This window comes from Eleutherodactylus coqui, chromosome 6 (genome assembly GCF_035609145.1).
Source record: "Eleutherodactylus coqui strain aEleCoq1 chromosome 6, aEleCoq1.hap1, whole genome shotgun sequence".
NCBI classification, from domain to species: Eukaryota; Metazoa; Chordata; class Amphibia; order Anura; family Eleutherodactylidae; genus Eleutherodactylus; species Eleutherodactylus coqui.
The window spans coordinates 169,361,268-169,378,718 of record NC_089842.1 but is presented as its reverse complement, the minus strand read 5'-3'; the positions used below and the strand labels follow the sequence as shown (position 1 = coordinate 169,378,718).

At 42.3% G+C, this 17,451-nt stretch overlaps 1 protein-coding gene across 1 annotated transcript in view; it reads left to right on the top strand.

The window, feature by feature from the left end:
• SYNE2 (spectrin repeat containing nuclear envelope protein 2) overlaps positions 1-17,451 on the top strand; it is a 351,232-nt gene that overhangs the window by 112,647 nt on the left and 221,134 nt on the right. The window contains exons 36-41 of the mRNA XM_066608185.1: positions 301-408; positions 2,793-2,948; positions 4,057-4,181; positions 4,265-4,583; positions 8,926-9,090; positions 11,748-14,981. Of these exons, the coding sequence (XP_066464282.1) occupies positions 301-408; positions 2,793-2,948; positions 4,057-4,181; positions 4,265-4,583; positions 8,926-9,090; positions 11,748-14,981 (4,107 nt within the window). The remainder of the gene's footprint in view (positions 1-300; positions 409-2,792; positions 2,949-4,056; positions 4,182-4,264; positions 4,584-8,925; positions 9,091-11,747; positions 14,982-17,451) is intronic.

The following is a 17,451-nucleotide window of genomic DNA, read 5'->3' as shown; positions in this document are numbered from 1 at the left end:
TCGGAAAACCCTATGCACACGCGACCATATGCAATTTGCTTCGGCGGTCATACTCAGCTCTTCCCTTGCTGTTATATGCTCACGGAATCCGACCCATTCATGTGAGCCCAGACCTCAAGTTGTAATGATTAAATGCTGATCAAAAGAAAAAAAACATCACAATGACCAATATTATTTCAAAACACTTGTGAGTGCTTTCTTGTTAGTGAGCAAATAGGGGGTATTTCTATATGATATAATAAGAATTTCTGCATTAAATAGGGTTAAAATGCATGATGTTAAATATTTATTTTTGCATAGCTTAAGAATGAGCTCCAAAATCAAGAGAAACGTTTGGAAGAAGTCTGTAAAAAGTCTACAGAGATACAGAAACTTTTGCAAAGTGGTGAACTTCCCTTTGAACTACAGGTAAAAAAATATATTGTGTATTCCACAAGTCGGTAGAGCATATGATATGATGCAGTTTAATTTAGTAACCTAGTAATTGTTGAGCATATTCTCTTCTGTTCTTTGTTATTATGGGTTGCTGTGCGTTTGCGCTGCTAAATAGCTTGAACCAATAAGTTTTATTGCATCACAGAAGGGGAAATAAAAAATTAAAAACAATCACAGAAAAACGGACGTTACTTCCTGACTGAGGAGTGCATATAGATGCATCCTCCTCTCACCATGCAGGTAGCTGACTACCAAATGGAGGAGCCAATAACACCTGTGCAGGACCCTGATAAGACAACCACTCACACTGCCTCTTGATAATGAGGGGGGTGCATGCTTGGCGTACACTCCCACACATAGTGGATACAGGGTGCCAGACCATTCTGATATATGTAGTTCACCATGCAGATCAGCAACCTATTAATGACGCCATGATAATTCGGCGGGTTGCCCTGCATTTCCTTCAGTGAACCACATTGGTGTGAGTGGTTGTTTTTATTGGTGTCCTGCACAGGTGTTATTTGCTCCTCCATTTGGTAGTCAGCTACCTGCATGGTGAGAGGAGGATGCATCTATATGCACTCCTCAGTCTGTAAGTAACGGCCATTTTCTGTAATTGTTAATAAGTTTTATTGTGCTGCATGTGGATCTAGATGTTTATACCATGTGCCATTGTCATGGATGAAAGAGTACTCCTCCTCAAGTGGTCACTGTAAAGGGATCGTTCTGAATCATTGGCTATGTTTGAGATCGCAGGTCATTCTCATTTAGTGAATGAGACTGAAATGTAATGCCATGCGATTGACGAGAATGGCTTCTGTCTCTGGAAGTGGGCAAAAATGCCCTTATGTCCTATTCACACAGCCGATATTCCCACGAATTTTGTCCGTGTCAGAGATGAACAGAATTTGCATGGAACATGAACCCATTGATTTGGATGGATTCGTTCACATGAGCGATTTTTTTTTTTTTTTTTTTTTTCATTCAAACCAATAGTCCAAATTCGAAAAGTTGCTACATGTCCTATTCTTTTGATAAACAGCTAGTTACATCCCCCCTAGCTAACCCCTCTATCCAGAGTAATGGCGCATGGTCAGCTCCGTAGCTCATAAACCATCCTGACACTTCTTGGCCAAATGACTCTTCACCTCTGATTGGCGTATGGTAACCTAGATCTTTGGGACCGAATTACAGAAATACATGGGCTCTTTAGCCAAAGAGGCGACATTAGAAGTGCTTTGCCATCCTCTACAGGCCAGTGAAGTTTAGTTTAAGGGATGAGATGATGGTAGCAGGTGCCCTTATGCCCGATCACTTGTGATGAAACCATCACAACCTTGATTACGCAGACTGTCACCATCTTTTTACAACTCTCTCCACCGTCTTAGAGCCTGCAGTAACAATAACACATTGCATACGTTTGTCCCAGTGTGTTCATTTAAAGAGGTATTTTCAAGATTGACTTTTCTCTCCTAAGCATTTTATAGTGGATACAAGTCTGATTGGTGGGGGGTCTAACTGCTGAGACCCCCATGAATCTAGAGAATGGGCTCCCATGCCCCTTCTCATCACTACATCCTCCACACTGAGGAAGAGCTTGAATTGAGTGGTGGCTAAGCATGTGCTCTGCCAGTCCAGTAATTTCACTATGGCTGCAGTCCGCTATCTCTAGCAGCACAATTGAAGTGACTAAGGAGGGATTGGTAGGGGTCCAAGTGGCGAAGCCCCGCAGATCACACTTAGGCCAGCTTCACATGGGCAAAAGTGTTTGTAATTTATGGGCGCATTTGCGCTGTTTATTTGCGCGATGGGCTTGAGTTTTGGGGCGCGCCTGTGCATGCATTACTGTATTTTTTGCGTGCACATGCAGTTATGATCCCATTGATTTCAATGGGCAGTTAAGTTAAAGGAGTTTAATATGTGCTATGTTCGTGTGCAATACACACGAAAATAGAACATGCTGCGTATTTTTCTGCATGAACTAAATGCACGTGCAAAATACGCCCATATGAAATCAATGGGTTCTATTCACTGCATATTGCGCACGCAAATTTTGAATGCACAATAAGCTTCTCATGTGTTCGTGTTAATAAGCACTTATTCTGTGGTTCGGTGCTAAAAGTCATTCTATAGGGATAACCCTGTTTTGAAAGGTCACTTCAGTGAAAATACGTTTTTCCATCCCTGCCCCTCACCTGATTGTCTGTTGCATTGTAGCAGTCAGCTATGTATATTGTAGTCACTTCCATGCAGTGCAGCCTATATAATAAATAGAAAAGTACTTACTGGAGTGGCCCTTTAATATAATTTCTATTTCTAGTTGCATTTAACCTACCACTTTTTTCTTTGCCATTCAGGTCATAAAGACTTCTCTGATGAATACATTCACCAAAATATCTATGATTGTGTCAGAAAAATCTGAAAATGAGGATATATCACTGGCGGCTGCAGCTTCTGGTTCACTGGATGGCCATCCAGTGGCTAAAGAATTACCACATATTACAGGGAGTGAGGTAAGTACTAGATGTTCAACTGTAGCCATGCACTTAAAGTATAATGCAGATCTGGATTTCTATTGTAGCTGAGGCTGAAATCATGGCATTGCCACATGCTGATGAAATACCTGTTTTTTTTTAATCAGTTTTATATTTTATTTTGTGTATTTACTGTATTTTTCTGACCATAAGACACCGTTTTACGCAAGATAAATTCTTACTGAATAGTGTTTACGCCTTATAGTCCAGATGCAGGGAGGTCTGATAGATCCAGAGACCCCTGACCGCTGCCTTAATGATCCCTCAGTGCACTGATTGATCGTCGGGAGAACTCTGCAGCCATACATACTGCAGCTTCACAAACTTCCCTCTCGCTGCCTGATCAGTTCCCTCTAGAAGATAACGCTGGAAATCACACATATCTTCCTGGTGTGCAGCTCCTCCTCTGTACACATAGGGACAGGCAATACTCATGTATTACTACACTTTTATGTGCAGAGTTAGTGGTAATCTAATCCGTATTTAACATGGCATCTGCAGATGTGTGTGTGTGTGTGTGTGTGTGCATGTAGTAGAGCTGTATGAGCTTTGAGTGTGTGCATGCATGTATGTAGCAGAGCTGTGTGTGTGAATGCATGTAGCATAGCTGTTTGTGTGTATGTAAATGCTGCAGAGTTGTGTATGCTGCAGAGCTGTGTGTGTTGTGCACATGTACAATGTGCGTGCATCAGCGCTGTGTATGTGTTGTGTGTTTGCGCCATTGTTTGAATAGACTCACTAGGTTTAATAGGAGTGACTGTTTACTGTTAACTAGAGATGAGTGAGCATGCTCGGATAAGTCAGTTACTCGAGCGAGCCTCGCTCTTCTCGAGTAACTGCATTCTTGACTGAGCATGCTCGGGGGGGTAGCGGGGGAGAGAGATCTCTGCCCATACACAATTACATTGCATATAGGCATGCATATATACGTGTTCATAGAGAGCAATCAGCTGTCACAGGTGGCAAAAGAGGACATGCTGCTTTTTTTTTTTTATTTCCATACAGCGCACGCGTAATATGCGGTAGTCATACGCTCATGTGAGCCCGACATAACCCTCACTTTTTCATACATTCTTATTCTTACTAGCATGTAAATGAAGTGACAGAAGATCAGACAAAAGCGGAGACCCTTGTTATGGAGTTGCAGCCTGAAGCCCTACCAAAAAACAAACTGCAAAGTCCCAGCAAAACTTTGATGATGGAACCCAGGAGGTAATAAACTTAGAGTATCTGTTATACAAATTCCTGCATTTCATTTTCTCTAATGCAAACCCTGTTAATGTGATATCCCACAGGACTGACATTCAGAAAGACTCCCAGAAGGAACCACAAGGAGAGGAACGTAGTGGACCTTTAGAGGAGTTGAGGCTGAGGCTGGCAGAGTTACAGAAGAGACGGGAAAAACTAAGCTTGGACCTTCAGCCTCGATTACAGGACAATGTAAAACGGCTGGTCAGCTTCACAGAGCTTCTCCAAGAAAGTCAAGACATGATGGGTATATTGCAAGATTCAATGTCAAAGGAGTCACCTCCTGCCTCTTCTGACAGTTCTGAACTTCATGGTCAGTGGATGGAAGTCAAGCTCCTACTGGAAACTTTCACTTTGGAATTGCAGGCAAGATTTTTTTCTATACTGGTTATCAGACAGACAGGATTTGCACCTAAAAGGTGTTCTTCTGAATTTCAATATTCATGGCTTATCGTTAAGATAGACCATGAATATTCAATAGCCATCCTTGCTTATTATGCCATTGAAGAGGCTGCAGTGTATTAGTGAGCCCTGCATGCCTCCTTTATCGTTTGTCCATAGCACCATACATATGGTTACTACTATCCCTAGTACTGCAGTTCATTGCAGCTCAGTCCCAGTAAAGTGAATAGGACTGAGGTGCAGTACCAGACAGAACTACAAGAATATGTATGGCACTGTGTTTGATTAAGCATTGAAGGAGGGTATTTTAAATCTTCTCATCAGCAGGGGTGTCAGGACTTGGACCTACACCAATCAAATACTGAAAATCTCAGATTTGTATCCGTACCGCATCCCTCAATTGTGTAGGTGTAAAAGTCCTAGGTCATCAGCCTCTACTGCCACATGCCTTGGATATTCAGGTCTCAGTGGTACGAACCCCGGGTACTTGAGAATTGCAAGTTCTTCTTGATGGTCAGTGTTGCCAGCTGAGACTCATATAATATTTATATTTATCATACCAAGTGACTTGGTGTGATGCAAAATGAAGACTGAAGCAGCATTTGTTTGCTCATTACTCACAACCAGATAGTCTCTGCAGTATTAGTGCCTCTCAGGTTGATGGCAGCAGTAACATGGCTCGGTTGGGCAGATATTGACATTGGCTTAGGGTGACTACCCACTAGCGTTTTTTTTTTCTGCTGCAAATTTGCTCCTATTTTTTCTTCCAATTGTCAATGGGACTTCCTAATGTTAAAACCGCAATGCGACGCAACGCAACTTTGCGTTTTTAACATTAGAAAGTCCCATTGACAATTGGAAGAAAAAATAGGAGCAAATTTGCAGCAGAAAAAAAAACGCTAGTGGGTAGTCACCCTTATATTGACGGCAACATTAAACGGGTCACTTGACCGTATCTGCCTGCAGCGCTGTTTACTTACTCTCCAGGAAGCATTCTTGTAGAGGTCACTGACAGTGACCTATGGCTTCAGAGATTGTCTCCACAATACCAGCAGTTGTCACCTTGCTCTTCACTGAGCATGTATGGTCCACCATGGCACACCACTTAACCTACTTCTTCTGTTCACGTGGGAACCCAGCTTACATAATCAGCTACTCCCACAGCCATGACATCAGCTGTGCTCCGCCCAAAACTGCTTCTTGCATTACATTTCTGCATACAATACCAGAAACGCATGCTTTAACGCTTATACACCTTGAATATCTGAATTAAACTTCACAACTATTGTTTATGCTAACCACATAAAGATGCAAGATTCTTGGCAAACATTTTGATCAAAACGCGGGGGCCCATCTGTCACATCCAGACTTTCCTCTTTTTGGGCCAAAGTCCTACCTATTTAACTCTGGGAATGCAGCATACTTGGCTATATTTTCTCATTGAAGCACCTGAGACAAATGGGTGAATGGAGTGCATGACAAAAGTGCAAGCAGCGATTGCTCCATCAATACACAATACGCAACGAAATAACATAGTCAACAACAATTACAATTAAATGTGAATATACATGTAAGCCATGGCTGCAACAAATACAGTAATAGAAACACATGCTTCTGCACTCATGCACATTTAATAATAAAATTGCACAACTATTGTTTATACGAACAGCAACCATTTGGCCATCTGTCCTGGTTGCTACAATAGAACACAACAAAAACATAACCTTATCAAGAGGCTATCGTATGCCTATATATGCTCCTACATAGATACTTTTGTGGGGTTCCTGGAGAAATATGGCCCAGTCAGGATGGCCCTATCCTCTTCTAATGGCTAGTGAAGAACACTACATTCAGTCTCTCCCTAGTCAGAATTTGGTGATAACAGGGAACGATAAGCTGTATTTAATTTCACTTTACAGTACATGGAATAAAATGTGCATTATTTAGCTTCATTTTTTGGGGAACCATACAAAAATATTAGATTCTTAGTACAAATTCCTGATTTACTTTTTTCTTTTATTTGTGATGCATTTTATTATCTGAGGGTTTATTCCTTATAAATCCCATTAATAACAGATATGAACATTATCTATGACATCAGAGCTAAACATTCATACCTCTATTGCTTACAGAGTATTAGGTTTTCAAGGGTATGAACAAAAATGAATGTGTGAATTTAACCCAAGGATCAAATGCTGGGCATTAATCATGGTCAATAGTAGCAATACAGTGCAGGATTAACCCTTTCCAATCCAATTTATATCCTGGTTTTCTTAGAGGGCCTACTATTTTTCTGCCGTTATACAACGGTGCTATCTGCTGGCTAAAGCTAGTACTGCATGAGGTGACACATAGGATAGGCTCCAGCAGCAGAGAGGCTGGCAATATACAGTAAGAGAACCCCGACGGACGTCTTCCAACATCGGAGCTGTACAGCCTTAAATCATAATGTCTTTAGACGTCAGACAGTGGATTGGAAAGGATTAAAGCTCCTGCAACCTAGCAGGAATAGGTTAGGTGCTTGGCTGGCAGAGACAGCTGAGAACTCAGAGGAGAAGATGGAAGCAATTTATAACTGCTTCTGCCTTCTCTTTTGAGCACTATGTAGAAAATATAGGACTCTGCCAAGGCATTTCCTCTATTGGACTCCGCGATCACTTGATCGCAGGAGACGCCCAGCATGGCAGAGCTGTTTGGTCTTCGCATCCCCGTATAGTGAAAACTGTTACTGTAGGGGGATGTTTTCTCTGTAACTGGGATTCCTGTGGATGCTGCTTCTATGAATGCCCCAGTTACAGTGTAAATCTATGAAATAAAAGAAAATAAAAATCGTAAATGGCCCCCCGGGGTCTTATATGATTTCATGGGGGGTATAGATGTTAAAATAGTTACAAGAATGGGTAAAAAAAAGTTTTACAGACTAAAATATAATTAAATAAAAAGAAAACCCACCGCTCACATCAACCTAAACCATCACCGTTTCCAGGCTGTAATCTGAGACTATAGAAATTATATATATTAAAAAATAACTGAAGAACCCATTCCTGTACTTTATTTTAGCACAAATGTATGCTTTAAAAATAAAGAGCTATACATTTTAAGAACTGAAAAAATTCTGTGAAAAAAATATTTAAAAAAACAGCCCTGTATGGCACAAAATAATAAATGAAAAAAAGCAACAAAAATCATTTTGGCCCCCAAAGAAGAAAAATATGGGTATAAAACTACCATGTGCATAAAATTCCTAAAAAGAGTCTGGTCCTTTAGGACCAAAACAGTTTGGTCTTTAAGGAGTTTACAGATATTTTATTTCTAAAATCTGAAATGAAAACCTTAAAGAAAGTAAATATCAAATCTTGAATGAACTGTGAAATTAGTAAATATTTTCCCGGCTGGTCTGCGGAAATTAGAAAAGGAAATAGCTGCTTTTAGTGTTTTCAGCTTTGAACACAGTAATTTTGGGAAAAGTGTCTATGGTAGGTACACAGTGGCTATAGTAATGTATGTTGTGCCTTTTTTGAACTGATCATATATTACAATATATTACAATAGGATTCTATGGTGCTCCAAGTTGAGTTTAAAGAGTTAGTCCACCTCTACACTATTACTTATCTATCCTCCGGATAGGTCATCAATAGTTGAGCAGAGCAGATAGCTTAGTAGACTTTGCAGCTGCCCATGTTAGTATTGCAGGAAATGTTCCCATTGAATTCCGTTCCTGCATAAGGTAGGGGTGGGCAACCTCGTTACAAGAAATCTGTAAGTTGAAAATGCTATTGAAACTGCAGGCATGATGTTATAGAGCAGGAGGAGCTGAGCAGATTGATATATAGTTTTATGGGGAAAGATTCAGTATAACTTGTTTTACTCATTTATATCTCTACTCATTCTGAGTTTAGAAGTCCAATGGGCGGAGCTATCAGTGATTGACAGCTACCACTGTATATACAGCTATCAATCACTGGTAGGACCGCCCATTGGACTCTTAAGCTCAGAATGAGCAGATGCATAAATAAATAAAATAAAGTTTTATTGAATCTTTCCCCATTTTGTTCTGAAATCGAAGGGTCACTTAAACTGAGAAATAGCTAAACAGAACTTGAGAAAACTTGACATAGACAATGAAAAAGTATACTTACTGGTGATGCATTTACATTTTTGTTAAAAATGCCTTTATATATAATTGTAATAGAGAATACTTACAGATTCTCAGTCGTGCCCCCCTCTTCTTTTATCCTGGAGGCATACCTAATCCAGGATACCTATAGAAGGTACTCAGTCATTTATTCCTCCTTCTTATTTGTAGGATACAATGCAGTTACTGGAAAGGCGCCTTGAAGGACACCGGCAATATGAAAGTCTCTCCACTGCCCTGAATAACAAAATGACATGTTTTTATGAAGAGCTTCTTAATTTTAGCAGCTCATCACGGGAAAACGCGCCGTGCGAGCTGAAGAGACAGAAATTACAGGTACAATTGTCTGTGATAATACATTTCTCAATAGAACATTGCTCAATTAGGAAGGCTCCTGGATATATAACCTTTGAAATACACGTTTTTCAGGGAGAAAATTGTCTTGAAACAGGGGTAGTTAATTTTTTTTTTTGTATCAGAATAGCCCTTTTGCAATGCAACTCGGGTCACTGCTCGTCAGGTAAAAAAAGCTCATAAGAAAGTCACAAAGGGAGATTCTAATGTCTCATACTTGTGGGAAAAAAACATGGGAGCAGCCAATCTGCCCAAATTCTACCTCAAATGGAGCAGTTATCCTCTTCTGCTTTTCAGCTGAACCCTAACGCATTAATGCCTGCCTCTTCTATGTAAATCGAAAATCCTCAGCATTTCCTTTCATTGCTTTCTATCTTCACTCCCACGTCTTCCCCTTTTGTAAGTCTTTTTGTTTTCTCTGCTTTCTATTGTTCTTTATCCTGTTCAAACTTTAATGCTTTTTCATTTCTTGTTGCATAACTTCCTTCTTTCTCTTTCATGTAGGTCTCATGAATGTGTTTGTCTCTGTTGAAGACACTTTTTTTATGGTGTTTTGGCTTTAAGTGCTGTTTTTTATACTGTAAATCAGAAATTCCACTGAAGTATTACCATTATATTAAGGAAAAACAATGCACCAAGCTCTACCATCTCACAACTGGTGTGAAAAAAGGTTGCTTTGCCAAGTATTTAGCAGAGGTTTAAAGTGACCCTTAGGTCCTGGCGAAACAAATATATGGCCGCATCGCTTCTCAGACCACCTTGAGGTACACTGTACATTAGTGTACATTATTAATCTAAGACACTGCACACTGATTTGATTGGCCTGGGCTGAACACATGAGCAGAGCTAGCTGGCTAGTCATATTCGCATATAGGGTCTTAGACTACCAATGCATACTAAGGCACAGTGTGCATCAGGTAGTCGGAGAAGTAGTGTATCCATTTTTGTCTATCCAAGACTTGAGGGTCGCTTGAACTTGAAGCTCCCGGGCTTCAATGATAAACCAGTAGAATCCTACCACTCCCCTGCTCAGTGCAGGATTTACTAAATCATCCCGAAAAAAAAAATAAAAAAATAAAAAATATATATATTATTTTATTTTTATTTGTTTTATTTAACACAATTGTTAAACAGACAGTACAAAGGGATGTAACATTGAAGTTGCTTACAAAAACAGAGTATTGTGTTTTCCAATTATTGTAACTGACAATAGTATAGTATCAAAAATACACAGTTTCTGTTATTATACAGTATTAATAGATCAGTAGACTAAAAGACATTCAAACCTGAACTCAAATTACAATTTAAAGTTACTGACATGTAAAAGACAAGAATCCCAGACAGATATTTGCCCAGCCTTTATTTAAAAACTTCCAGTGAAGGAGAATTCGCCACCTCCCGTGGTAACCTGTTCCACTCATTGATCACCCTCACTGTTAGAAAGTTTTTTTTCAAATATCTAATTTGTGTCTCCTCCCTTTCAGTTTCATCTCATTGCTTCTAGTCTTTCCTTGTACAAATAAGAATAGGGCTAATCCCTCTGCACTTTGAAAGCCCTTCAGATTTTTGTAGACCGCTATTAAGTCTCCTCTCAGCCTTCTTTTTTGCAAGCTAAACATTCCCAGATCCTTGAATCCTTCTTCATAGGACATGATTTGCAGACCGCTCACCATCTTGGTAACTCTTCTCTGAAGTTGCTCTAGTTTGTCTATGTCTTTTTTAAAGTAGGGTGCCCAGAACTGGACACAGTATTCTAGATGAGGTCTGACTAAGGAAGAGTAGAGGGGAATAATTACCTCAGGTGATCTAGACTCTATGCTTCTCTTAATACATCCCAGAATTGCGTTTGCCTTATTGGCTGCTGCATCACATTGTTGACTCATGTTCAGTCTATGATCTATTAGTATACCCAAGTCATTTTCACAGGTGCTGCTGCTTAGCCCAATTCCTTCCATTCTGGATGTGCTTTTTTTCATTTTTCTTGCCCAGATGTAGGACTTTGCATTTCCCCTTGTTAAATACTATTCTGTTAGTCGCCACCCACTGTGGAAGCTTTTCTAGGTCTTTTTGAATACTCTCTTCCCTAGAGTTAGCTATCCCTCCTAGCTTTGTGTTGCAGAAATCCCTGACTGCCATGTACCATTTTATAATACTGGTGTTGTCTTATGTGGCAGAGGGACCTTTGGCCCTTCTCTGACCCCAGGTGTGACTGCTATTTACTACCTATGCACTCACTATAGCTACACCCTTAGCACTTGGGGTTTTTTTGTTTTTTAAGCACCAAATTCACATTGTCATGGTCTCAGATTGTGGAATCACAAAAATAATTCACGCATAATGTAATAATGTATTTTCCACTATAAATTATAAGAAGGGCCACATTACAGGGAGGCTTCCACCTCTAAGTTTCCTTCAGCTCTTCCTAACCTTATTACTAAATAGTATGGACAATTTACGGTAAACTTATTGTCTGATGACCCTTTTAATAAAAAGGGATTATTTAAATCCAACAACTTCTTTAACGTTAAGAACTTGTGAACGTGTCACGTCATATAACCATTAACAATGTATTTGCATGTTTTTGAAATGTGACTTTAGAATTTTTAATCTGTGCTTTACAATCTTTTTTTGTGTTGCAGGCATTGCGTGATCAGTATGAAGGTTTGCAGAGTGATCTAAATCAGGTGTCTCAATTAGCAGAAAATGTAAAACTGACTTCATCTGCAAATGGAATTTTAAGGGTCCAGGAGGCGATGGACATGCATCACAGCAAAATGAGAGGATACTTAGAACGTATACATCATCTTACTGAAGTGATAGAGCAGCCTCCGAGAATCGAGAAACGCAAGGGGAAGAAAACCAAGAAGGGGTCCAAACAGAAGACAGAGCATCAACAGTCAACACCGGAAACTTCATTGCAAACTACACTGAAAGCTGAAGACAACTACTTAGTGAAAGCCACAGTGTCCTCCATAGTTCAGCCTAATAAGCAAACTACAGTCCAACCTGAAGCGGATGCATCAGTGCAGTATGCAGTAGAACCATTAGTACAGCATCCAGAGAATAGCTCAATACTATTTAGTAAGGAACATGTGGTACAATCTTCAGAAGATTCCTCAGTACAATCTGCTCTGGAACACATTGACCAGTCTACTATGGAGCTTCCAAATATATCTGATTTGGAGTCTTCCAAACCAACAATGAAATCTTCAAAGCGTCCGGCAGTTGAAACCTCAGAGGTATCTCAAATGAAATTTTCGGTGCAATCAGCTGTTGTAATTTCAGAACAAACTGCTCTGAAATCATCTGTGCAGCCTACAGTAGTATCGCCTGGGCAACCTACACAAGAACTATCAATTCAGCCTACAGTAGTAGCGACTGGGCAACCTACACAAAAACTATCAATTCAGCCTACAGTAGAAGTGCTTGCGCAGCCTACACAAGAACTATCTATTCAGCCTACAGTAGTAGCGCCTGGGCAGCCTACACAAGAACTATTAATTCAGCCTACAGTAGTAGCGCCTAAGCAACCTACACAAGAACCATCAGTTCACCCTTCAGTAGAAGCACCTGGGCAACTTACAGAAGAACTATCAGTTCACCCTACAGTAGAAGTGCCTGGGCAACCTACAGAAGAACTGTCAATTCAATCTACAGTAGAAGCGCCTGGGCAACCTACACAAGAACTATCCATGCAGCCTACAGTAAAAGAGCCTCCACAGCCTACAGTAGAAGCGGCTGGGCAACCTACAGAAGAATTATCAGTTCACCCTACAGTAAAAGCGCCTGGGCAACCTACAGAAGAACTATCATTTCAACCTACAGTAGAAGTGCCTGGGCAGCCTACACAAAAACGTTCCATGCAGCTTACTATAGAAGCACCTGGGCAGCCTACACAAGAACTATCTATGCAGCCTACAGTAAAAGTGTCTCGGCAGCCTAAAGTGGAAGCGGCTGGGCAACCTACAGAAGAACTATCAGTTCACCCTACAGTAGAAGCGCCTGGGCAACCTACAGAAGAACTGCCAATTCAACCTGCAGTAAAAGCGCCTGGGCAACCTACAGAAGAACTATCAATTCAACCTACAGTAGAAGTGCCTGGGCAGCCTATGCAAGAACTTTTCATGCAGCCTACTGTAGAAGCACCTGGGCAGCCTACACAAGAACTATCTATGCAGCCTACAGTAAAAGTGCCTCGGAAACCTACAGAAGAACTATCCATTCAGCCTACAGTAGAAGCTTCTGGGCAACCCACACAAGAATTATCCATGCAGCCTACAGTAGAAGCTTCTGGGCAACCCACACAAGAATTATCCATGCAGCCTACAGTAGAAGCTTCTGGGCAACCCACACAAGAATTATCCATGCAGCCTACAGTAGAAGCTTCTGGGCAACCCACACAAGAATTATCCATGCAGCCTACAGTAGAAGCACCTGCGCAGCCTACACAAAAACTGTCAATGCAGCCTGAACTCCACGCGTCTGGGCAGCCTACACAAGAACTTTCCATGCAGCTTACAGTAGAAGTGCTTGGGCAACGTACAAAAGAACTATCAATGCAGCCTACACTCCATGCTCCTGGGCAGCCTACACAAGGACTATCCATGCAGCCTACAGTAGAAGCTCCTGGGCAGCCTACACAAAAACTATCCATTCAGTCTACAGTAGAAGCGCCTGGACAGCCTACAATAGAAGCGCCTGGGCAACCTACACAAGAACTATGCATTCAGCCTACAGTAGAGGCACCTGGGCAGCCCACACAAGAACTATTCATGCAGCCTACAGTAGAAGTGCTTGCGCAGCCTACACAAGAACTATCCATTAAGCCTACAGTAGAAGTGCTTGTGCAGCCTACACAAGAACTATCAGTTCACCCTACAATAGAAGTGTCTGGGCAGCCTACACAAGAACTATCCATTCAGTCTAGAGTAGAAGCGCCTGGGCAGCCCACACATGATCTATCCATGCAGCCTACAGTAGAAGTGTCTGCGCAGCCTACACAAGAACTTTCCATGCAGCCTACAGTAGAAGCGCCTGGGAAACCTATGCAAGAACTATCCATTCAGCCTACAGTAAAAGCATTGGCAGAGCTTAAAGATAAGCAGCCAAAGCCGCCTGCAGTAGAGCTGCACCTGCAGAGTACTGTAGAACCAATGGTGAAGCCTAGAGTAAAACCACAGTCTGCAATGAAACTTTCAGTTCAACCTGTGCTGCAGTCTACAGCAAAACCTTTAGTGCAACCTACAAAGGGTAATTCATTGCTGTCTACAGTAGACCAGTCATTGCACACAGCAGAAATGTCAACATCTTTAGTGCCTACAGTGGAAGCACCAGATCAGTCTGTTGTAGTATCCTCCGTGCACTCTCAGCTGGAACCTTCAGTCCAATCTGATGTTACAATAATAGAACAAAACACAGTGGAAATACCTGTACAAACAGCAAAGTCAAGAAAAAAACATCTTGTGGCACATACAGAATCCTCAATTCAATCTATAGAAAAGAATTCAGCACACAATGCCGAACAACTTTCAGCAGTATTTCCTACAGTGGAACCTTTAGTGCAATCTGCAGAACAGTCAGTATTGCAACCTTCTGCACAACCTACAAAGGAGCTTGTAGTGCAATCTGCAAAGAAACATTCAGTGAAGAGTATTGTAGGACCTGCAGTGCAACAGCCAAAAACTACTGCGGTATTTCCATTGCAAACTTCTGTTCAATCTTCAGGACAACCTACAGCGGCAATGCATCAAGCACCAATAGATGAGCTTACACTACAGCCTATAGAGAAACGTGAAGATCCGTCTGCACTGAAACATATTGAAACAAAGCATGCAAAAGAAAAGAAATCCTCAAAAAACAAGAAGAAGAAAAAGGTAACATTAGGCCAAACAAGCTTTTCATATTGATTATTAAAGGGGTTGTCTCGTGAAATCAAGTGGGGTTATACACTTCTGTATGGCTATATTAATGCACTTTGTAATATACATCGTGCATTAAATATGAGCCATACAGAAGTTATTCACTTACCTGCTCCGTTGCTAGCGTCCTCGTGTCCATGGTTCCGTCTAAATTCGCTGGCAGCTTGCTTTTTTAGACGCGCTTGCGCAGTCCGGTCTTCTGCTCTCAGCACGAGCCGCTTCAGCCTGCTAGCCGCTACAGCTCTTCTGCGCATGCGCAGACGAGCTGTCACTTCTCGGGAGCGCGCTGGAGCGGCCATTCTGTACCATCCTCTCTTAGAGGAAAGTGCAGAAACTTGAGCCGCCCAGCTGTCCCGAGAAGCCGCCCAGCTGTCCCGAGAAGCCACCCAGCTGTCCCGCCGTCCTGCCGCCCAGGTAAGTGATGGGCCGGGGGGGGCTGCCGCTGGGTCGGGGGGGGGGCTGCCGCTGGGCCGGGGGGACTGCCGCTGGGCCGGGGGGGCCTTCGTCTGTTGTCAGGGGTCTAGCGCCGGTTACCTGCTGCCTGGCGGTGGGTGACTGTGTGCCGTGGTCGGCCGCGTTCAATCCAGGGGTCCGGTCAGCGGCTGCGGGGCGTCTGGTTGTCAGGGAGACACAGCTGGTAGCGTCTCGGGAGCCCGCACGTCGGGCTACAGCAAGCGACGGGAAAAAAGCCGGCGGCCATCTTGGGAAAATTTTTATAAGTTGCTGAAACGCTGGAACTGTAAGTACAAACCAGCTAGAAAAGTCATTTACAGGGGGGCTTAGTAATGTGTGCTTAATAAGGGGGACTGGGCAAAAAAAAAAATCACTGCTTCCTCAAGACAACCCCTTTAAGATCCCAGCATTCATAGTTACTGTATATAGTTGATAAGATTGAAGATACAAGTCCATGATATCCATTCTATAATCCTGCTGGCTTGTTTTTTTTTCCTGAAAAATGCCCCAAAGTTGCTGTACTATTATAATCCATCCACTCATTTTCAGTGGGCGGTAACCTTCCGGAGTAGTCTGCCAGCACTATACATGCTGTTACTGCCTTTCTCTTAGTTGCCTTCTGCATTTGACCAGTGGGCATGCTGCCCTGAGACCCCAGTGTTTTCTCACTGGATACAGAGAACAAGCAGACAGACTTGCAAAGTGTAATTTCACAATTATGCAAATAAGGAAGATGGAATAATACCTCTGCAGCGCCACCTATTGGATAGCAGCATTCCTTCAAATCAATGTACGACTTTTTAACAAGTCTGCAAAACAATGATTGGGAATAGGAAACCAAGCCAGAAAACCATACACCTGTTTTAGGGTGTTTGCCCAAGTAGTAATACTTGTTAGTCTGATTGGTAGATACTAGAGATGAGCGAGCGTACTCGGATAAGCACTACTCGTCCGAGTAATGTGCTTTATCCGAGTACCGCTGTACTCGGGGCTAAAGATTCGGGGAGCGCCGCTGCTGACAGGTGAGTTGCGGCGGGGAGCAGGGGAGAGCGGGCGGGAGAGAAGGAGAGAAAGATCTCCCCTCCGTTCCTTCCCGCTCTCCCCTGCAGCTCCCCGCTCCGCGGCGCTCCCCGAATCTTTAGCCCCGAGTACAGCGGTACTCGGATAAAGCACATTACTCGGACGAGTAGTGCTTATCCGAGTACGTTCGCTCATCTCTAGTAGATACCTGTTAGAAAAAGTTCTACTGCAGAAGTTTATCTGTTTTTACTGGAAGAACGTGTGAGAGCTGCAGTATTGGCAGTAGCATAACACAGCTGTCTGGCAAACACAGCATAACATGCTTGTAGAAGAACAGGGCTTTGCCAGGAGGAATAGCTACTTAATGTACAGAACTGAGGTGGTACACTAGATCACAAGGCACGGAGTGTAGCAGCTAAAAAAAGCAGGATGAATAGGCTGTATGTATTAGGGTGGTTTCACATCTGCGTTAGAACCTCCGATTGATGGTTCCGCCGTAGATCCGGCTCAAAATACCAGAATCAATGCAGTCAGTTCGGTTCTGCCATGAGACAGAGCCTTTTGGCTACGGGCATTTCACTTTCCGGCTCAGGAAAGTGATCTCTGAGCGCAGGTGTGAAACCACCCTTGCACAGACCTCCCTTATGCTAGGTATCAGATGATAACAGAAGGGAAAACGCTATTTTGCACATAGTCTAGATTAACCCTTTGCAATCCAATTTTGGATTCAGGGTTTCCTAGAGGGCTTTCTCTTTCTGCCATTATACAATGGCGCCATCTGCTGGCTAGAGCCAGTACTGCAGTATAACACATCCTGGAGAGGCCCCCGAAAACAGAGCGGCCGGCAATATACAGTAAGAATACTCTGCCAGACGTCTTCCGACATCGGAGCTGTACAGCCTTCAATCAGAATGTCTGAAGATGTCAGACAGTGGATTGGAAAGGGTTAAAA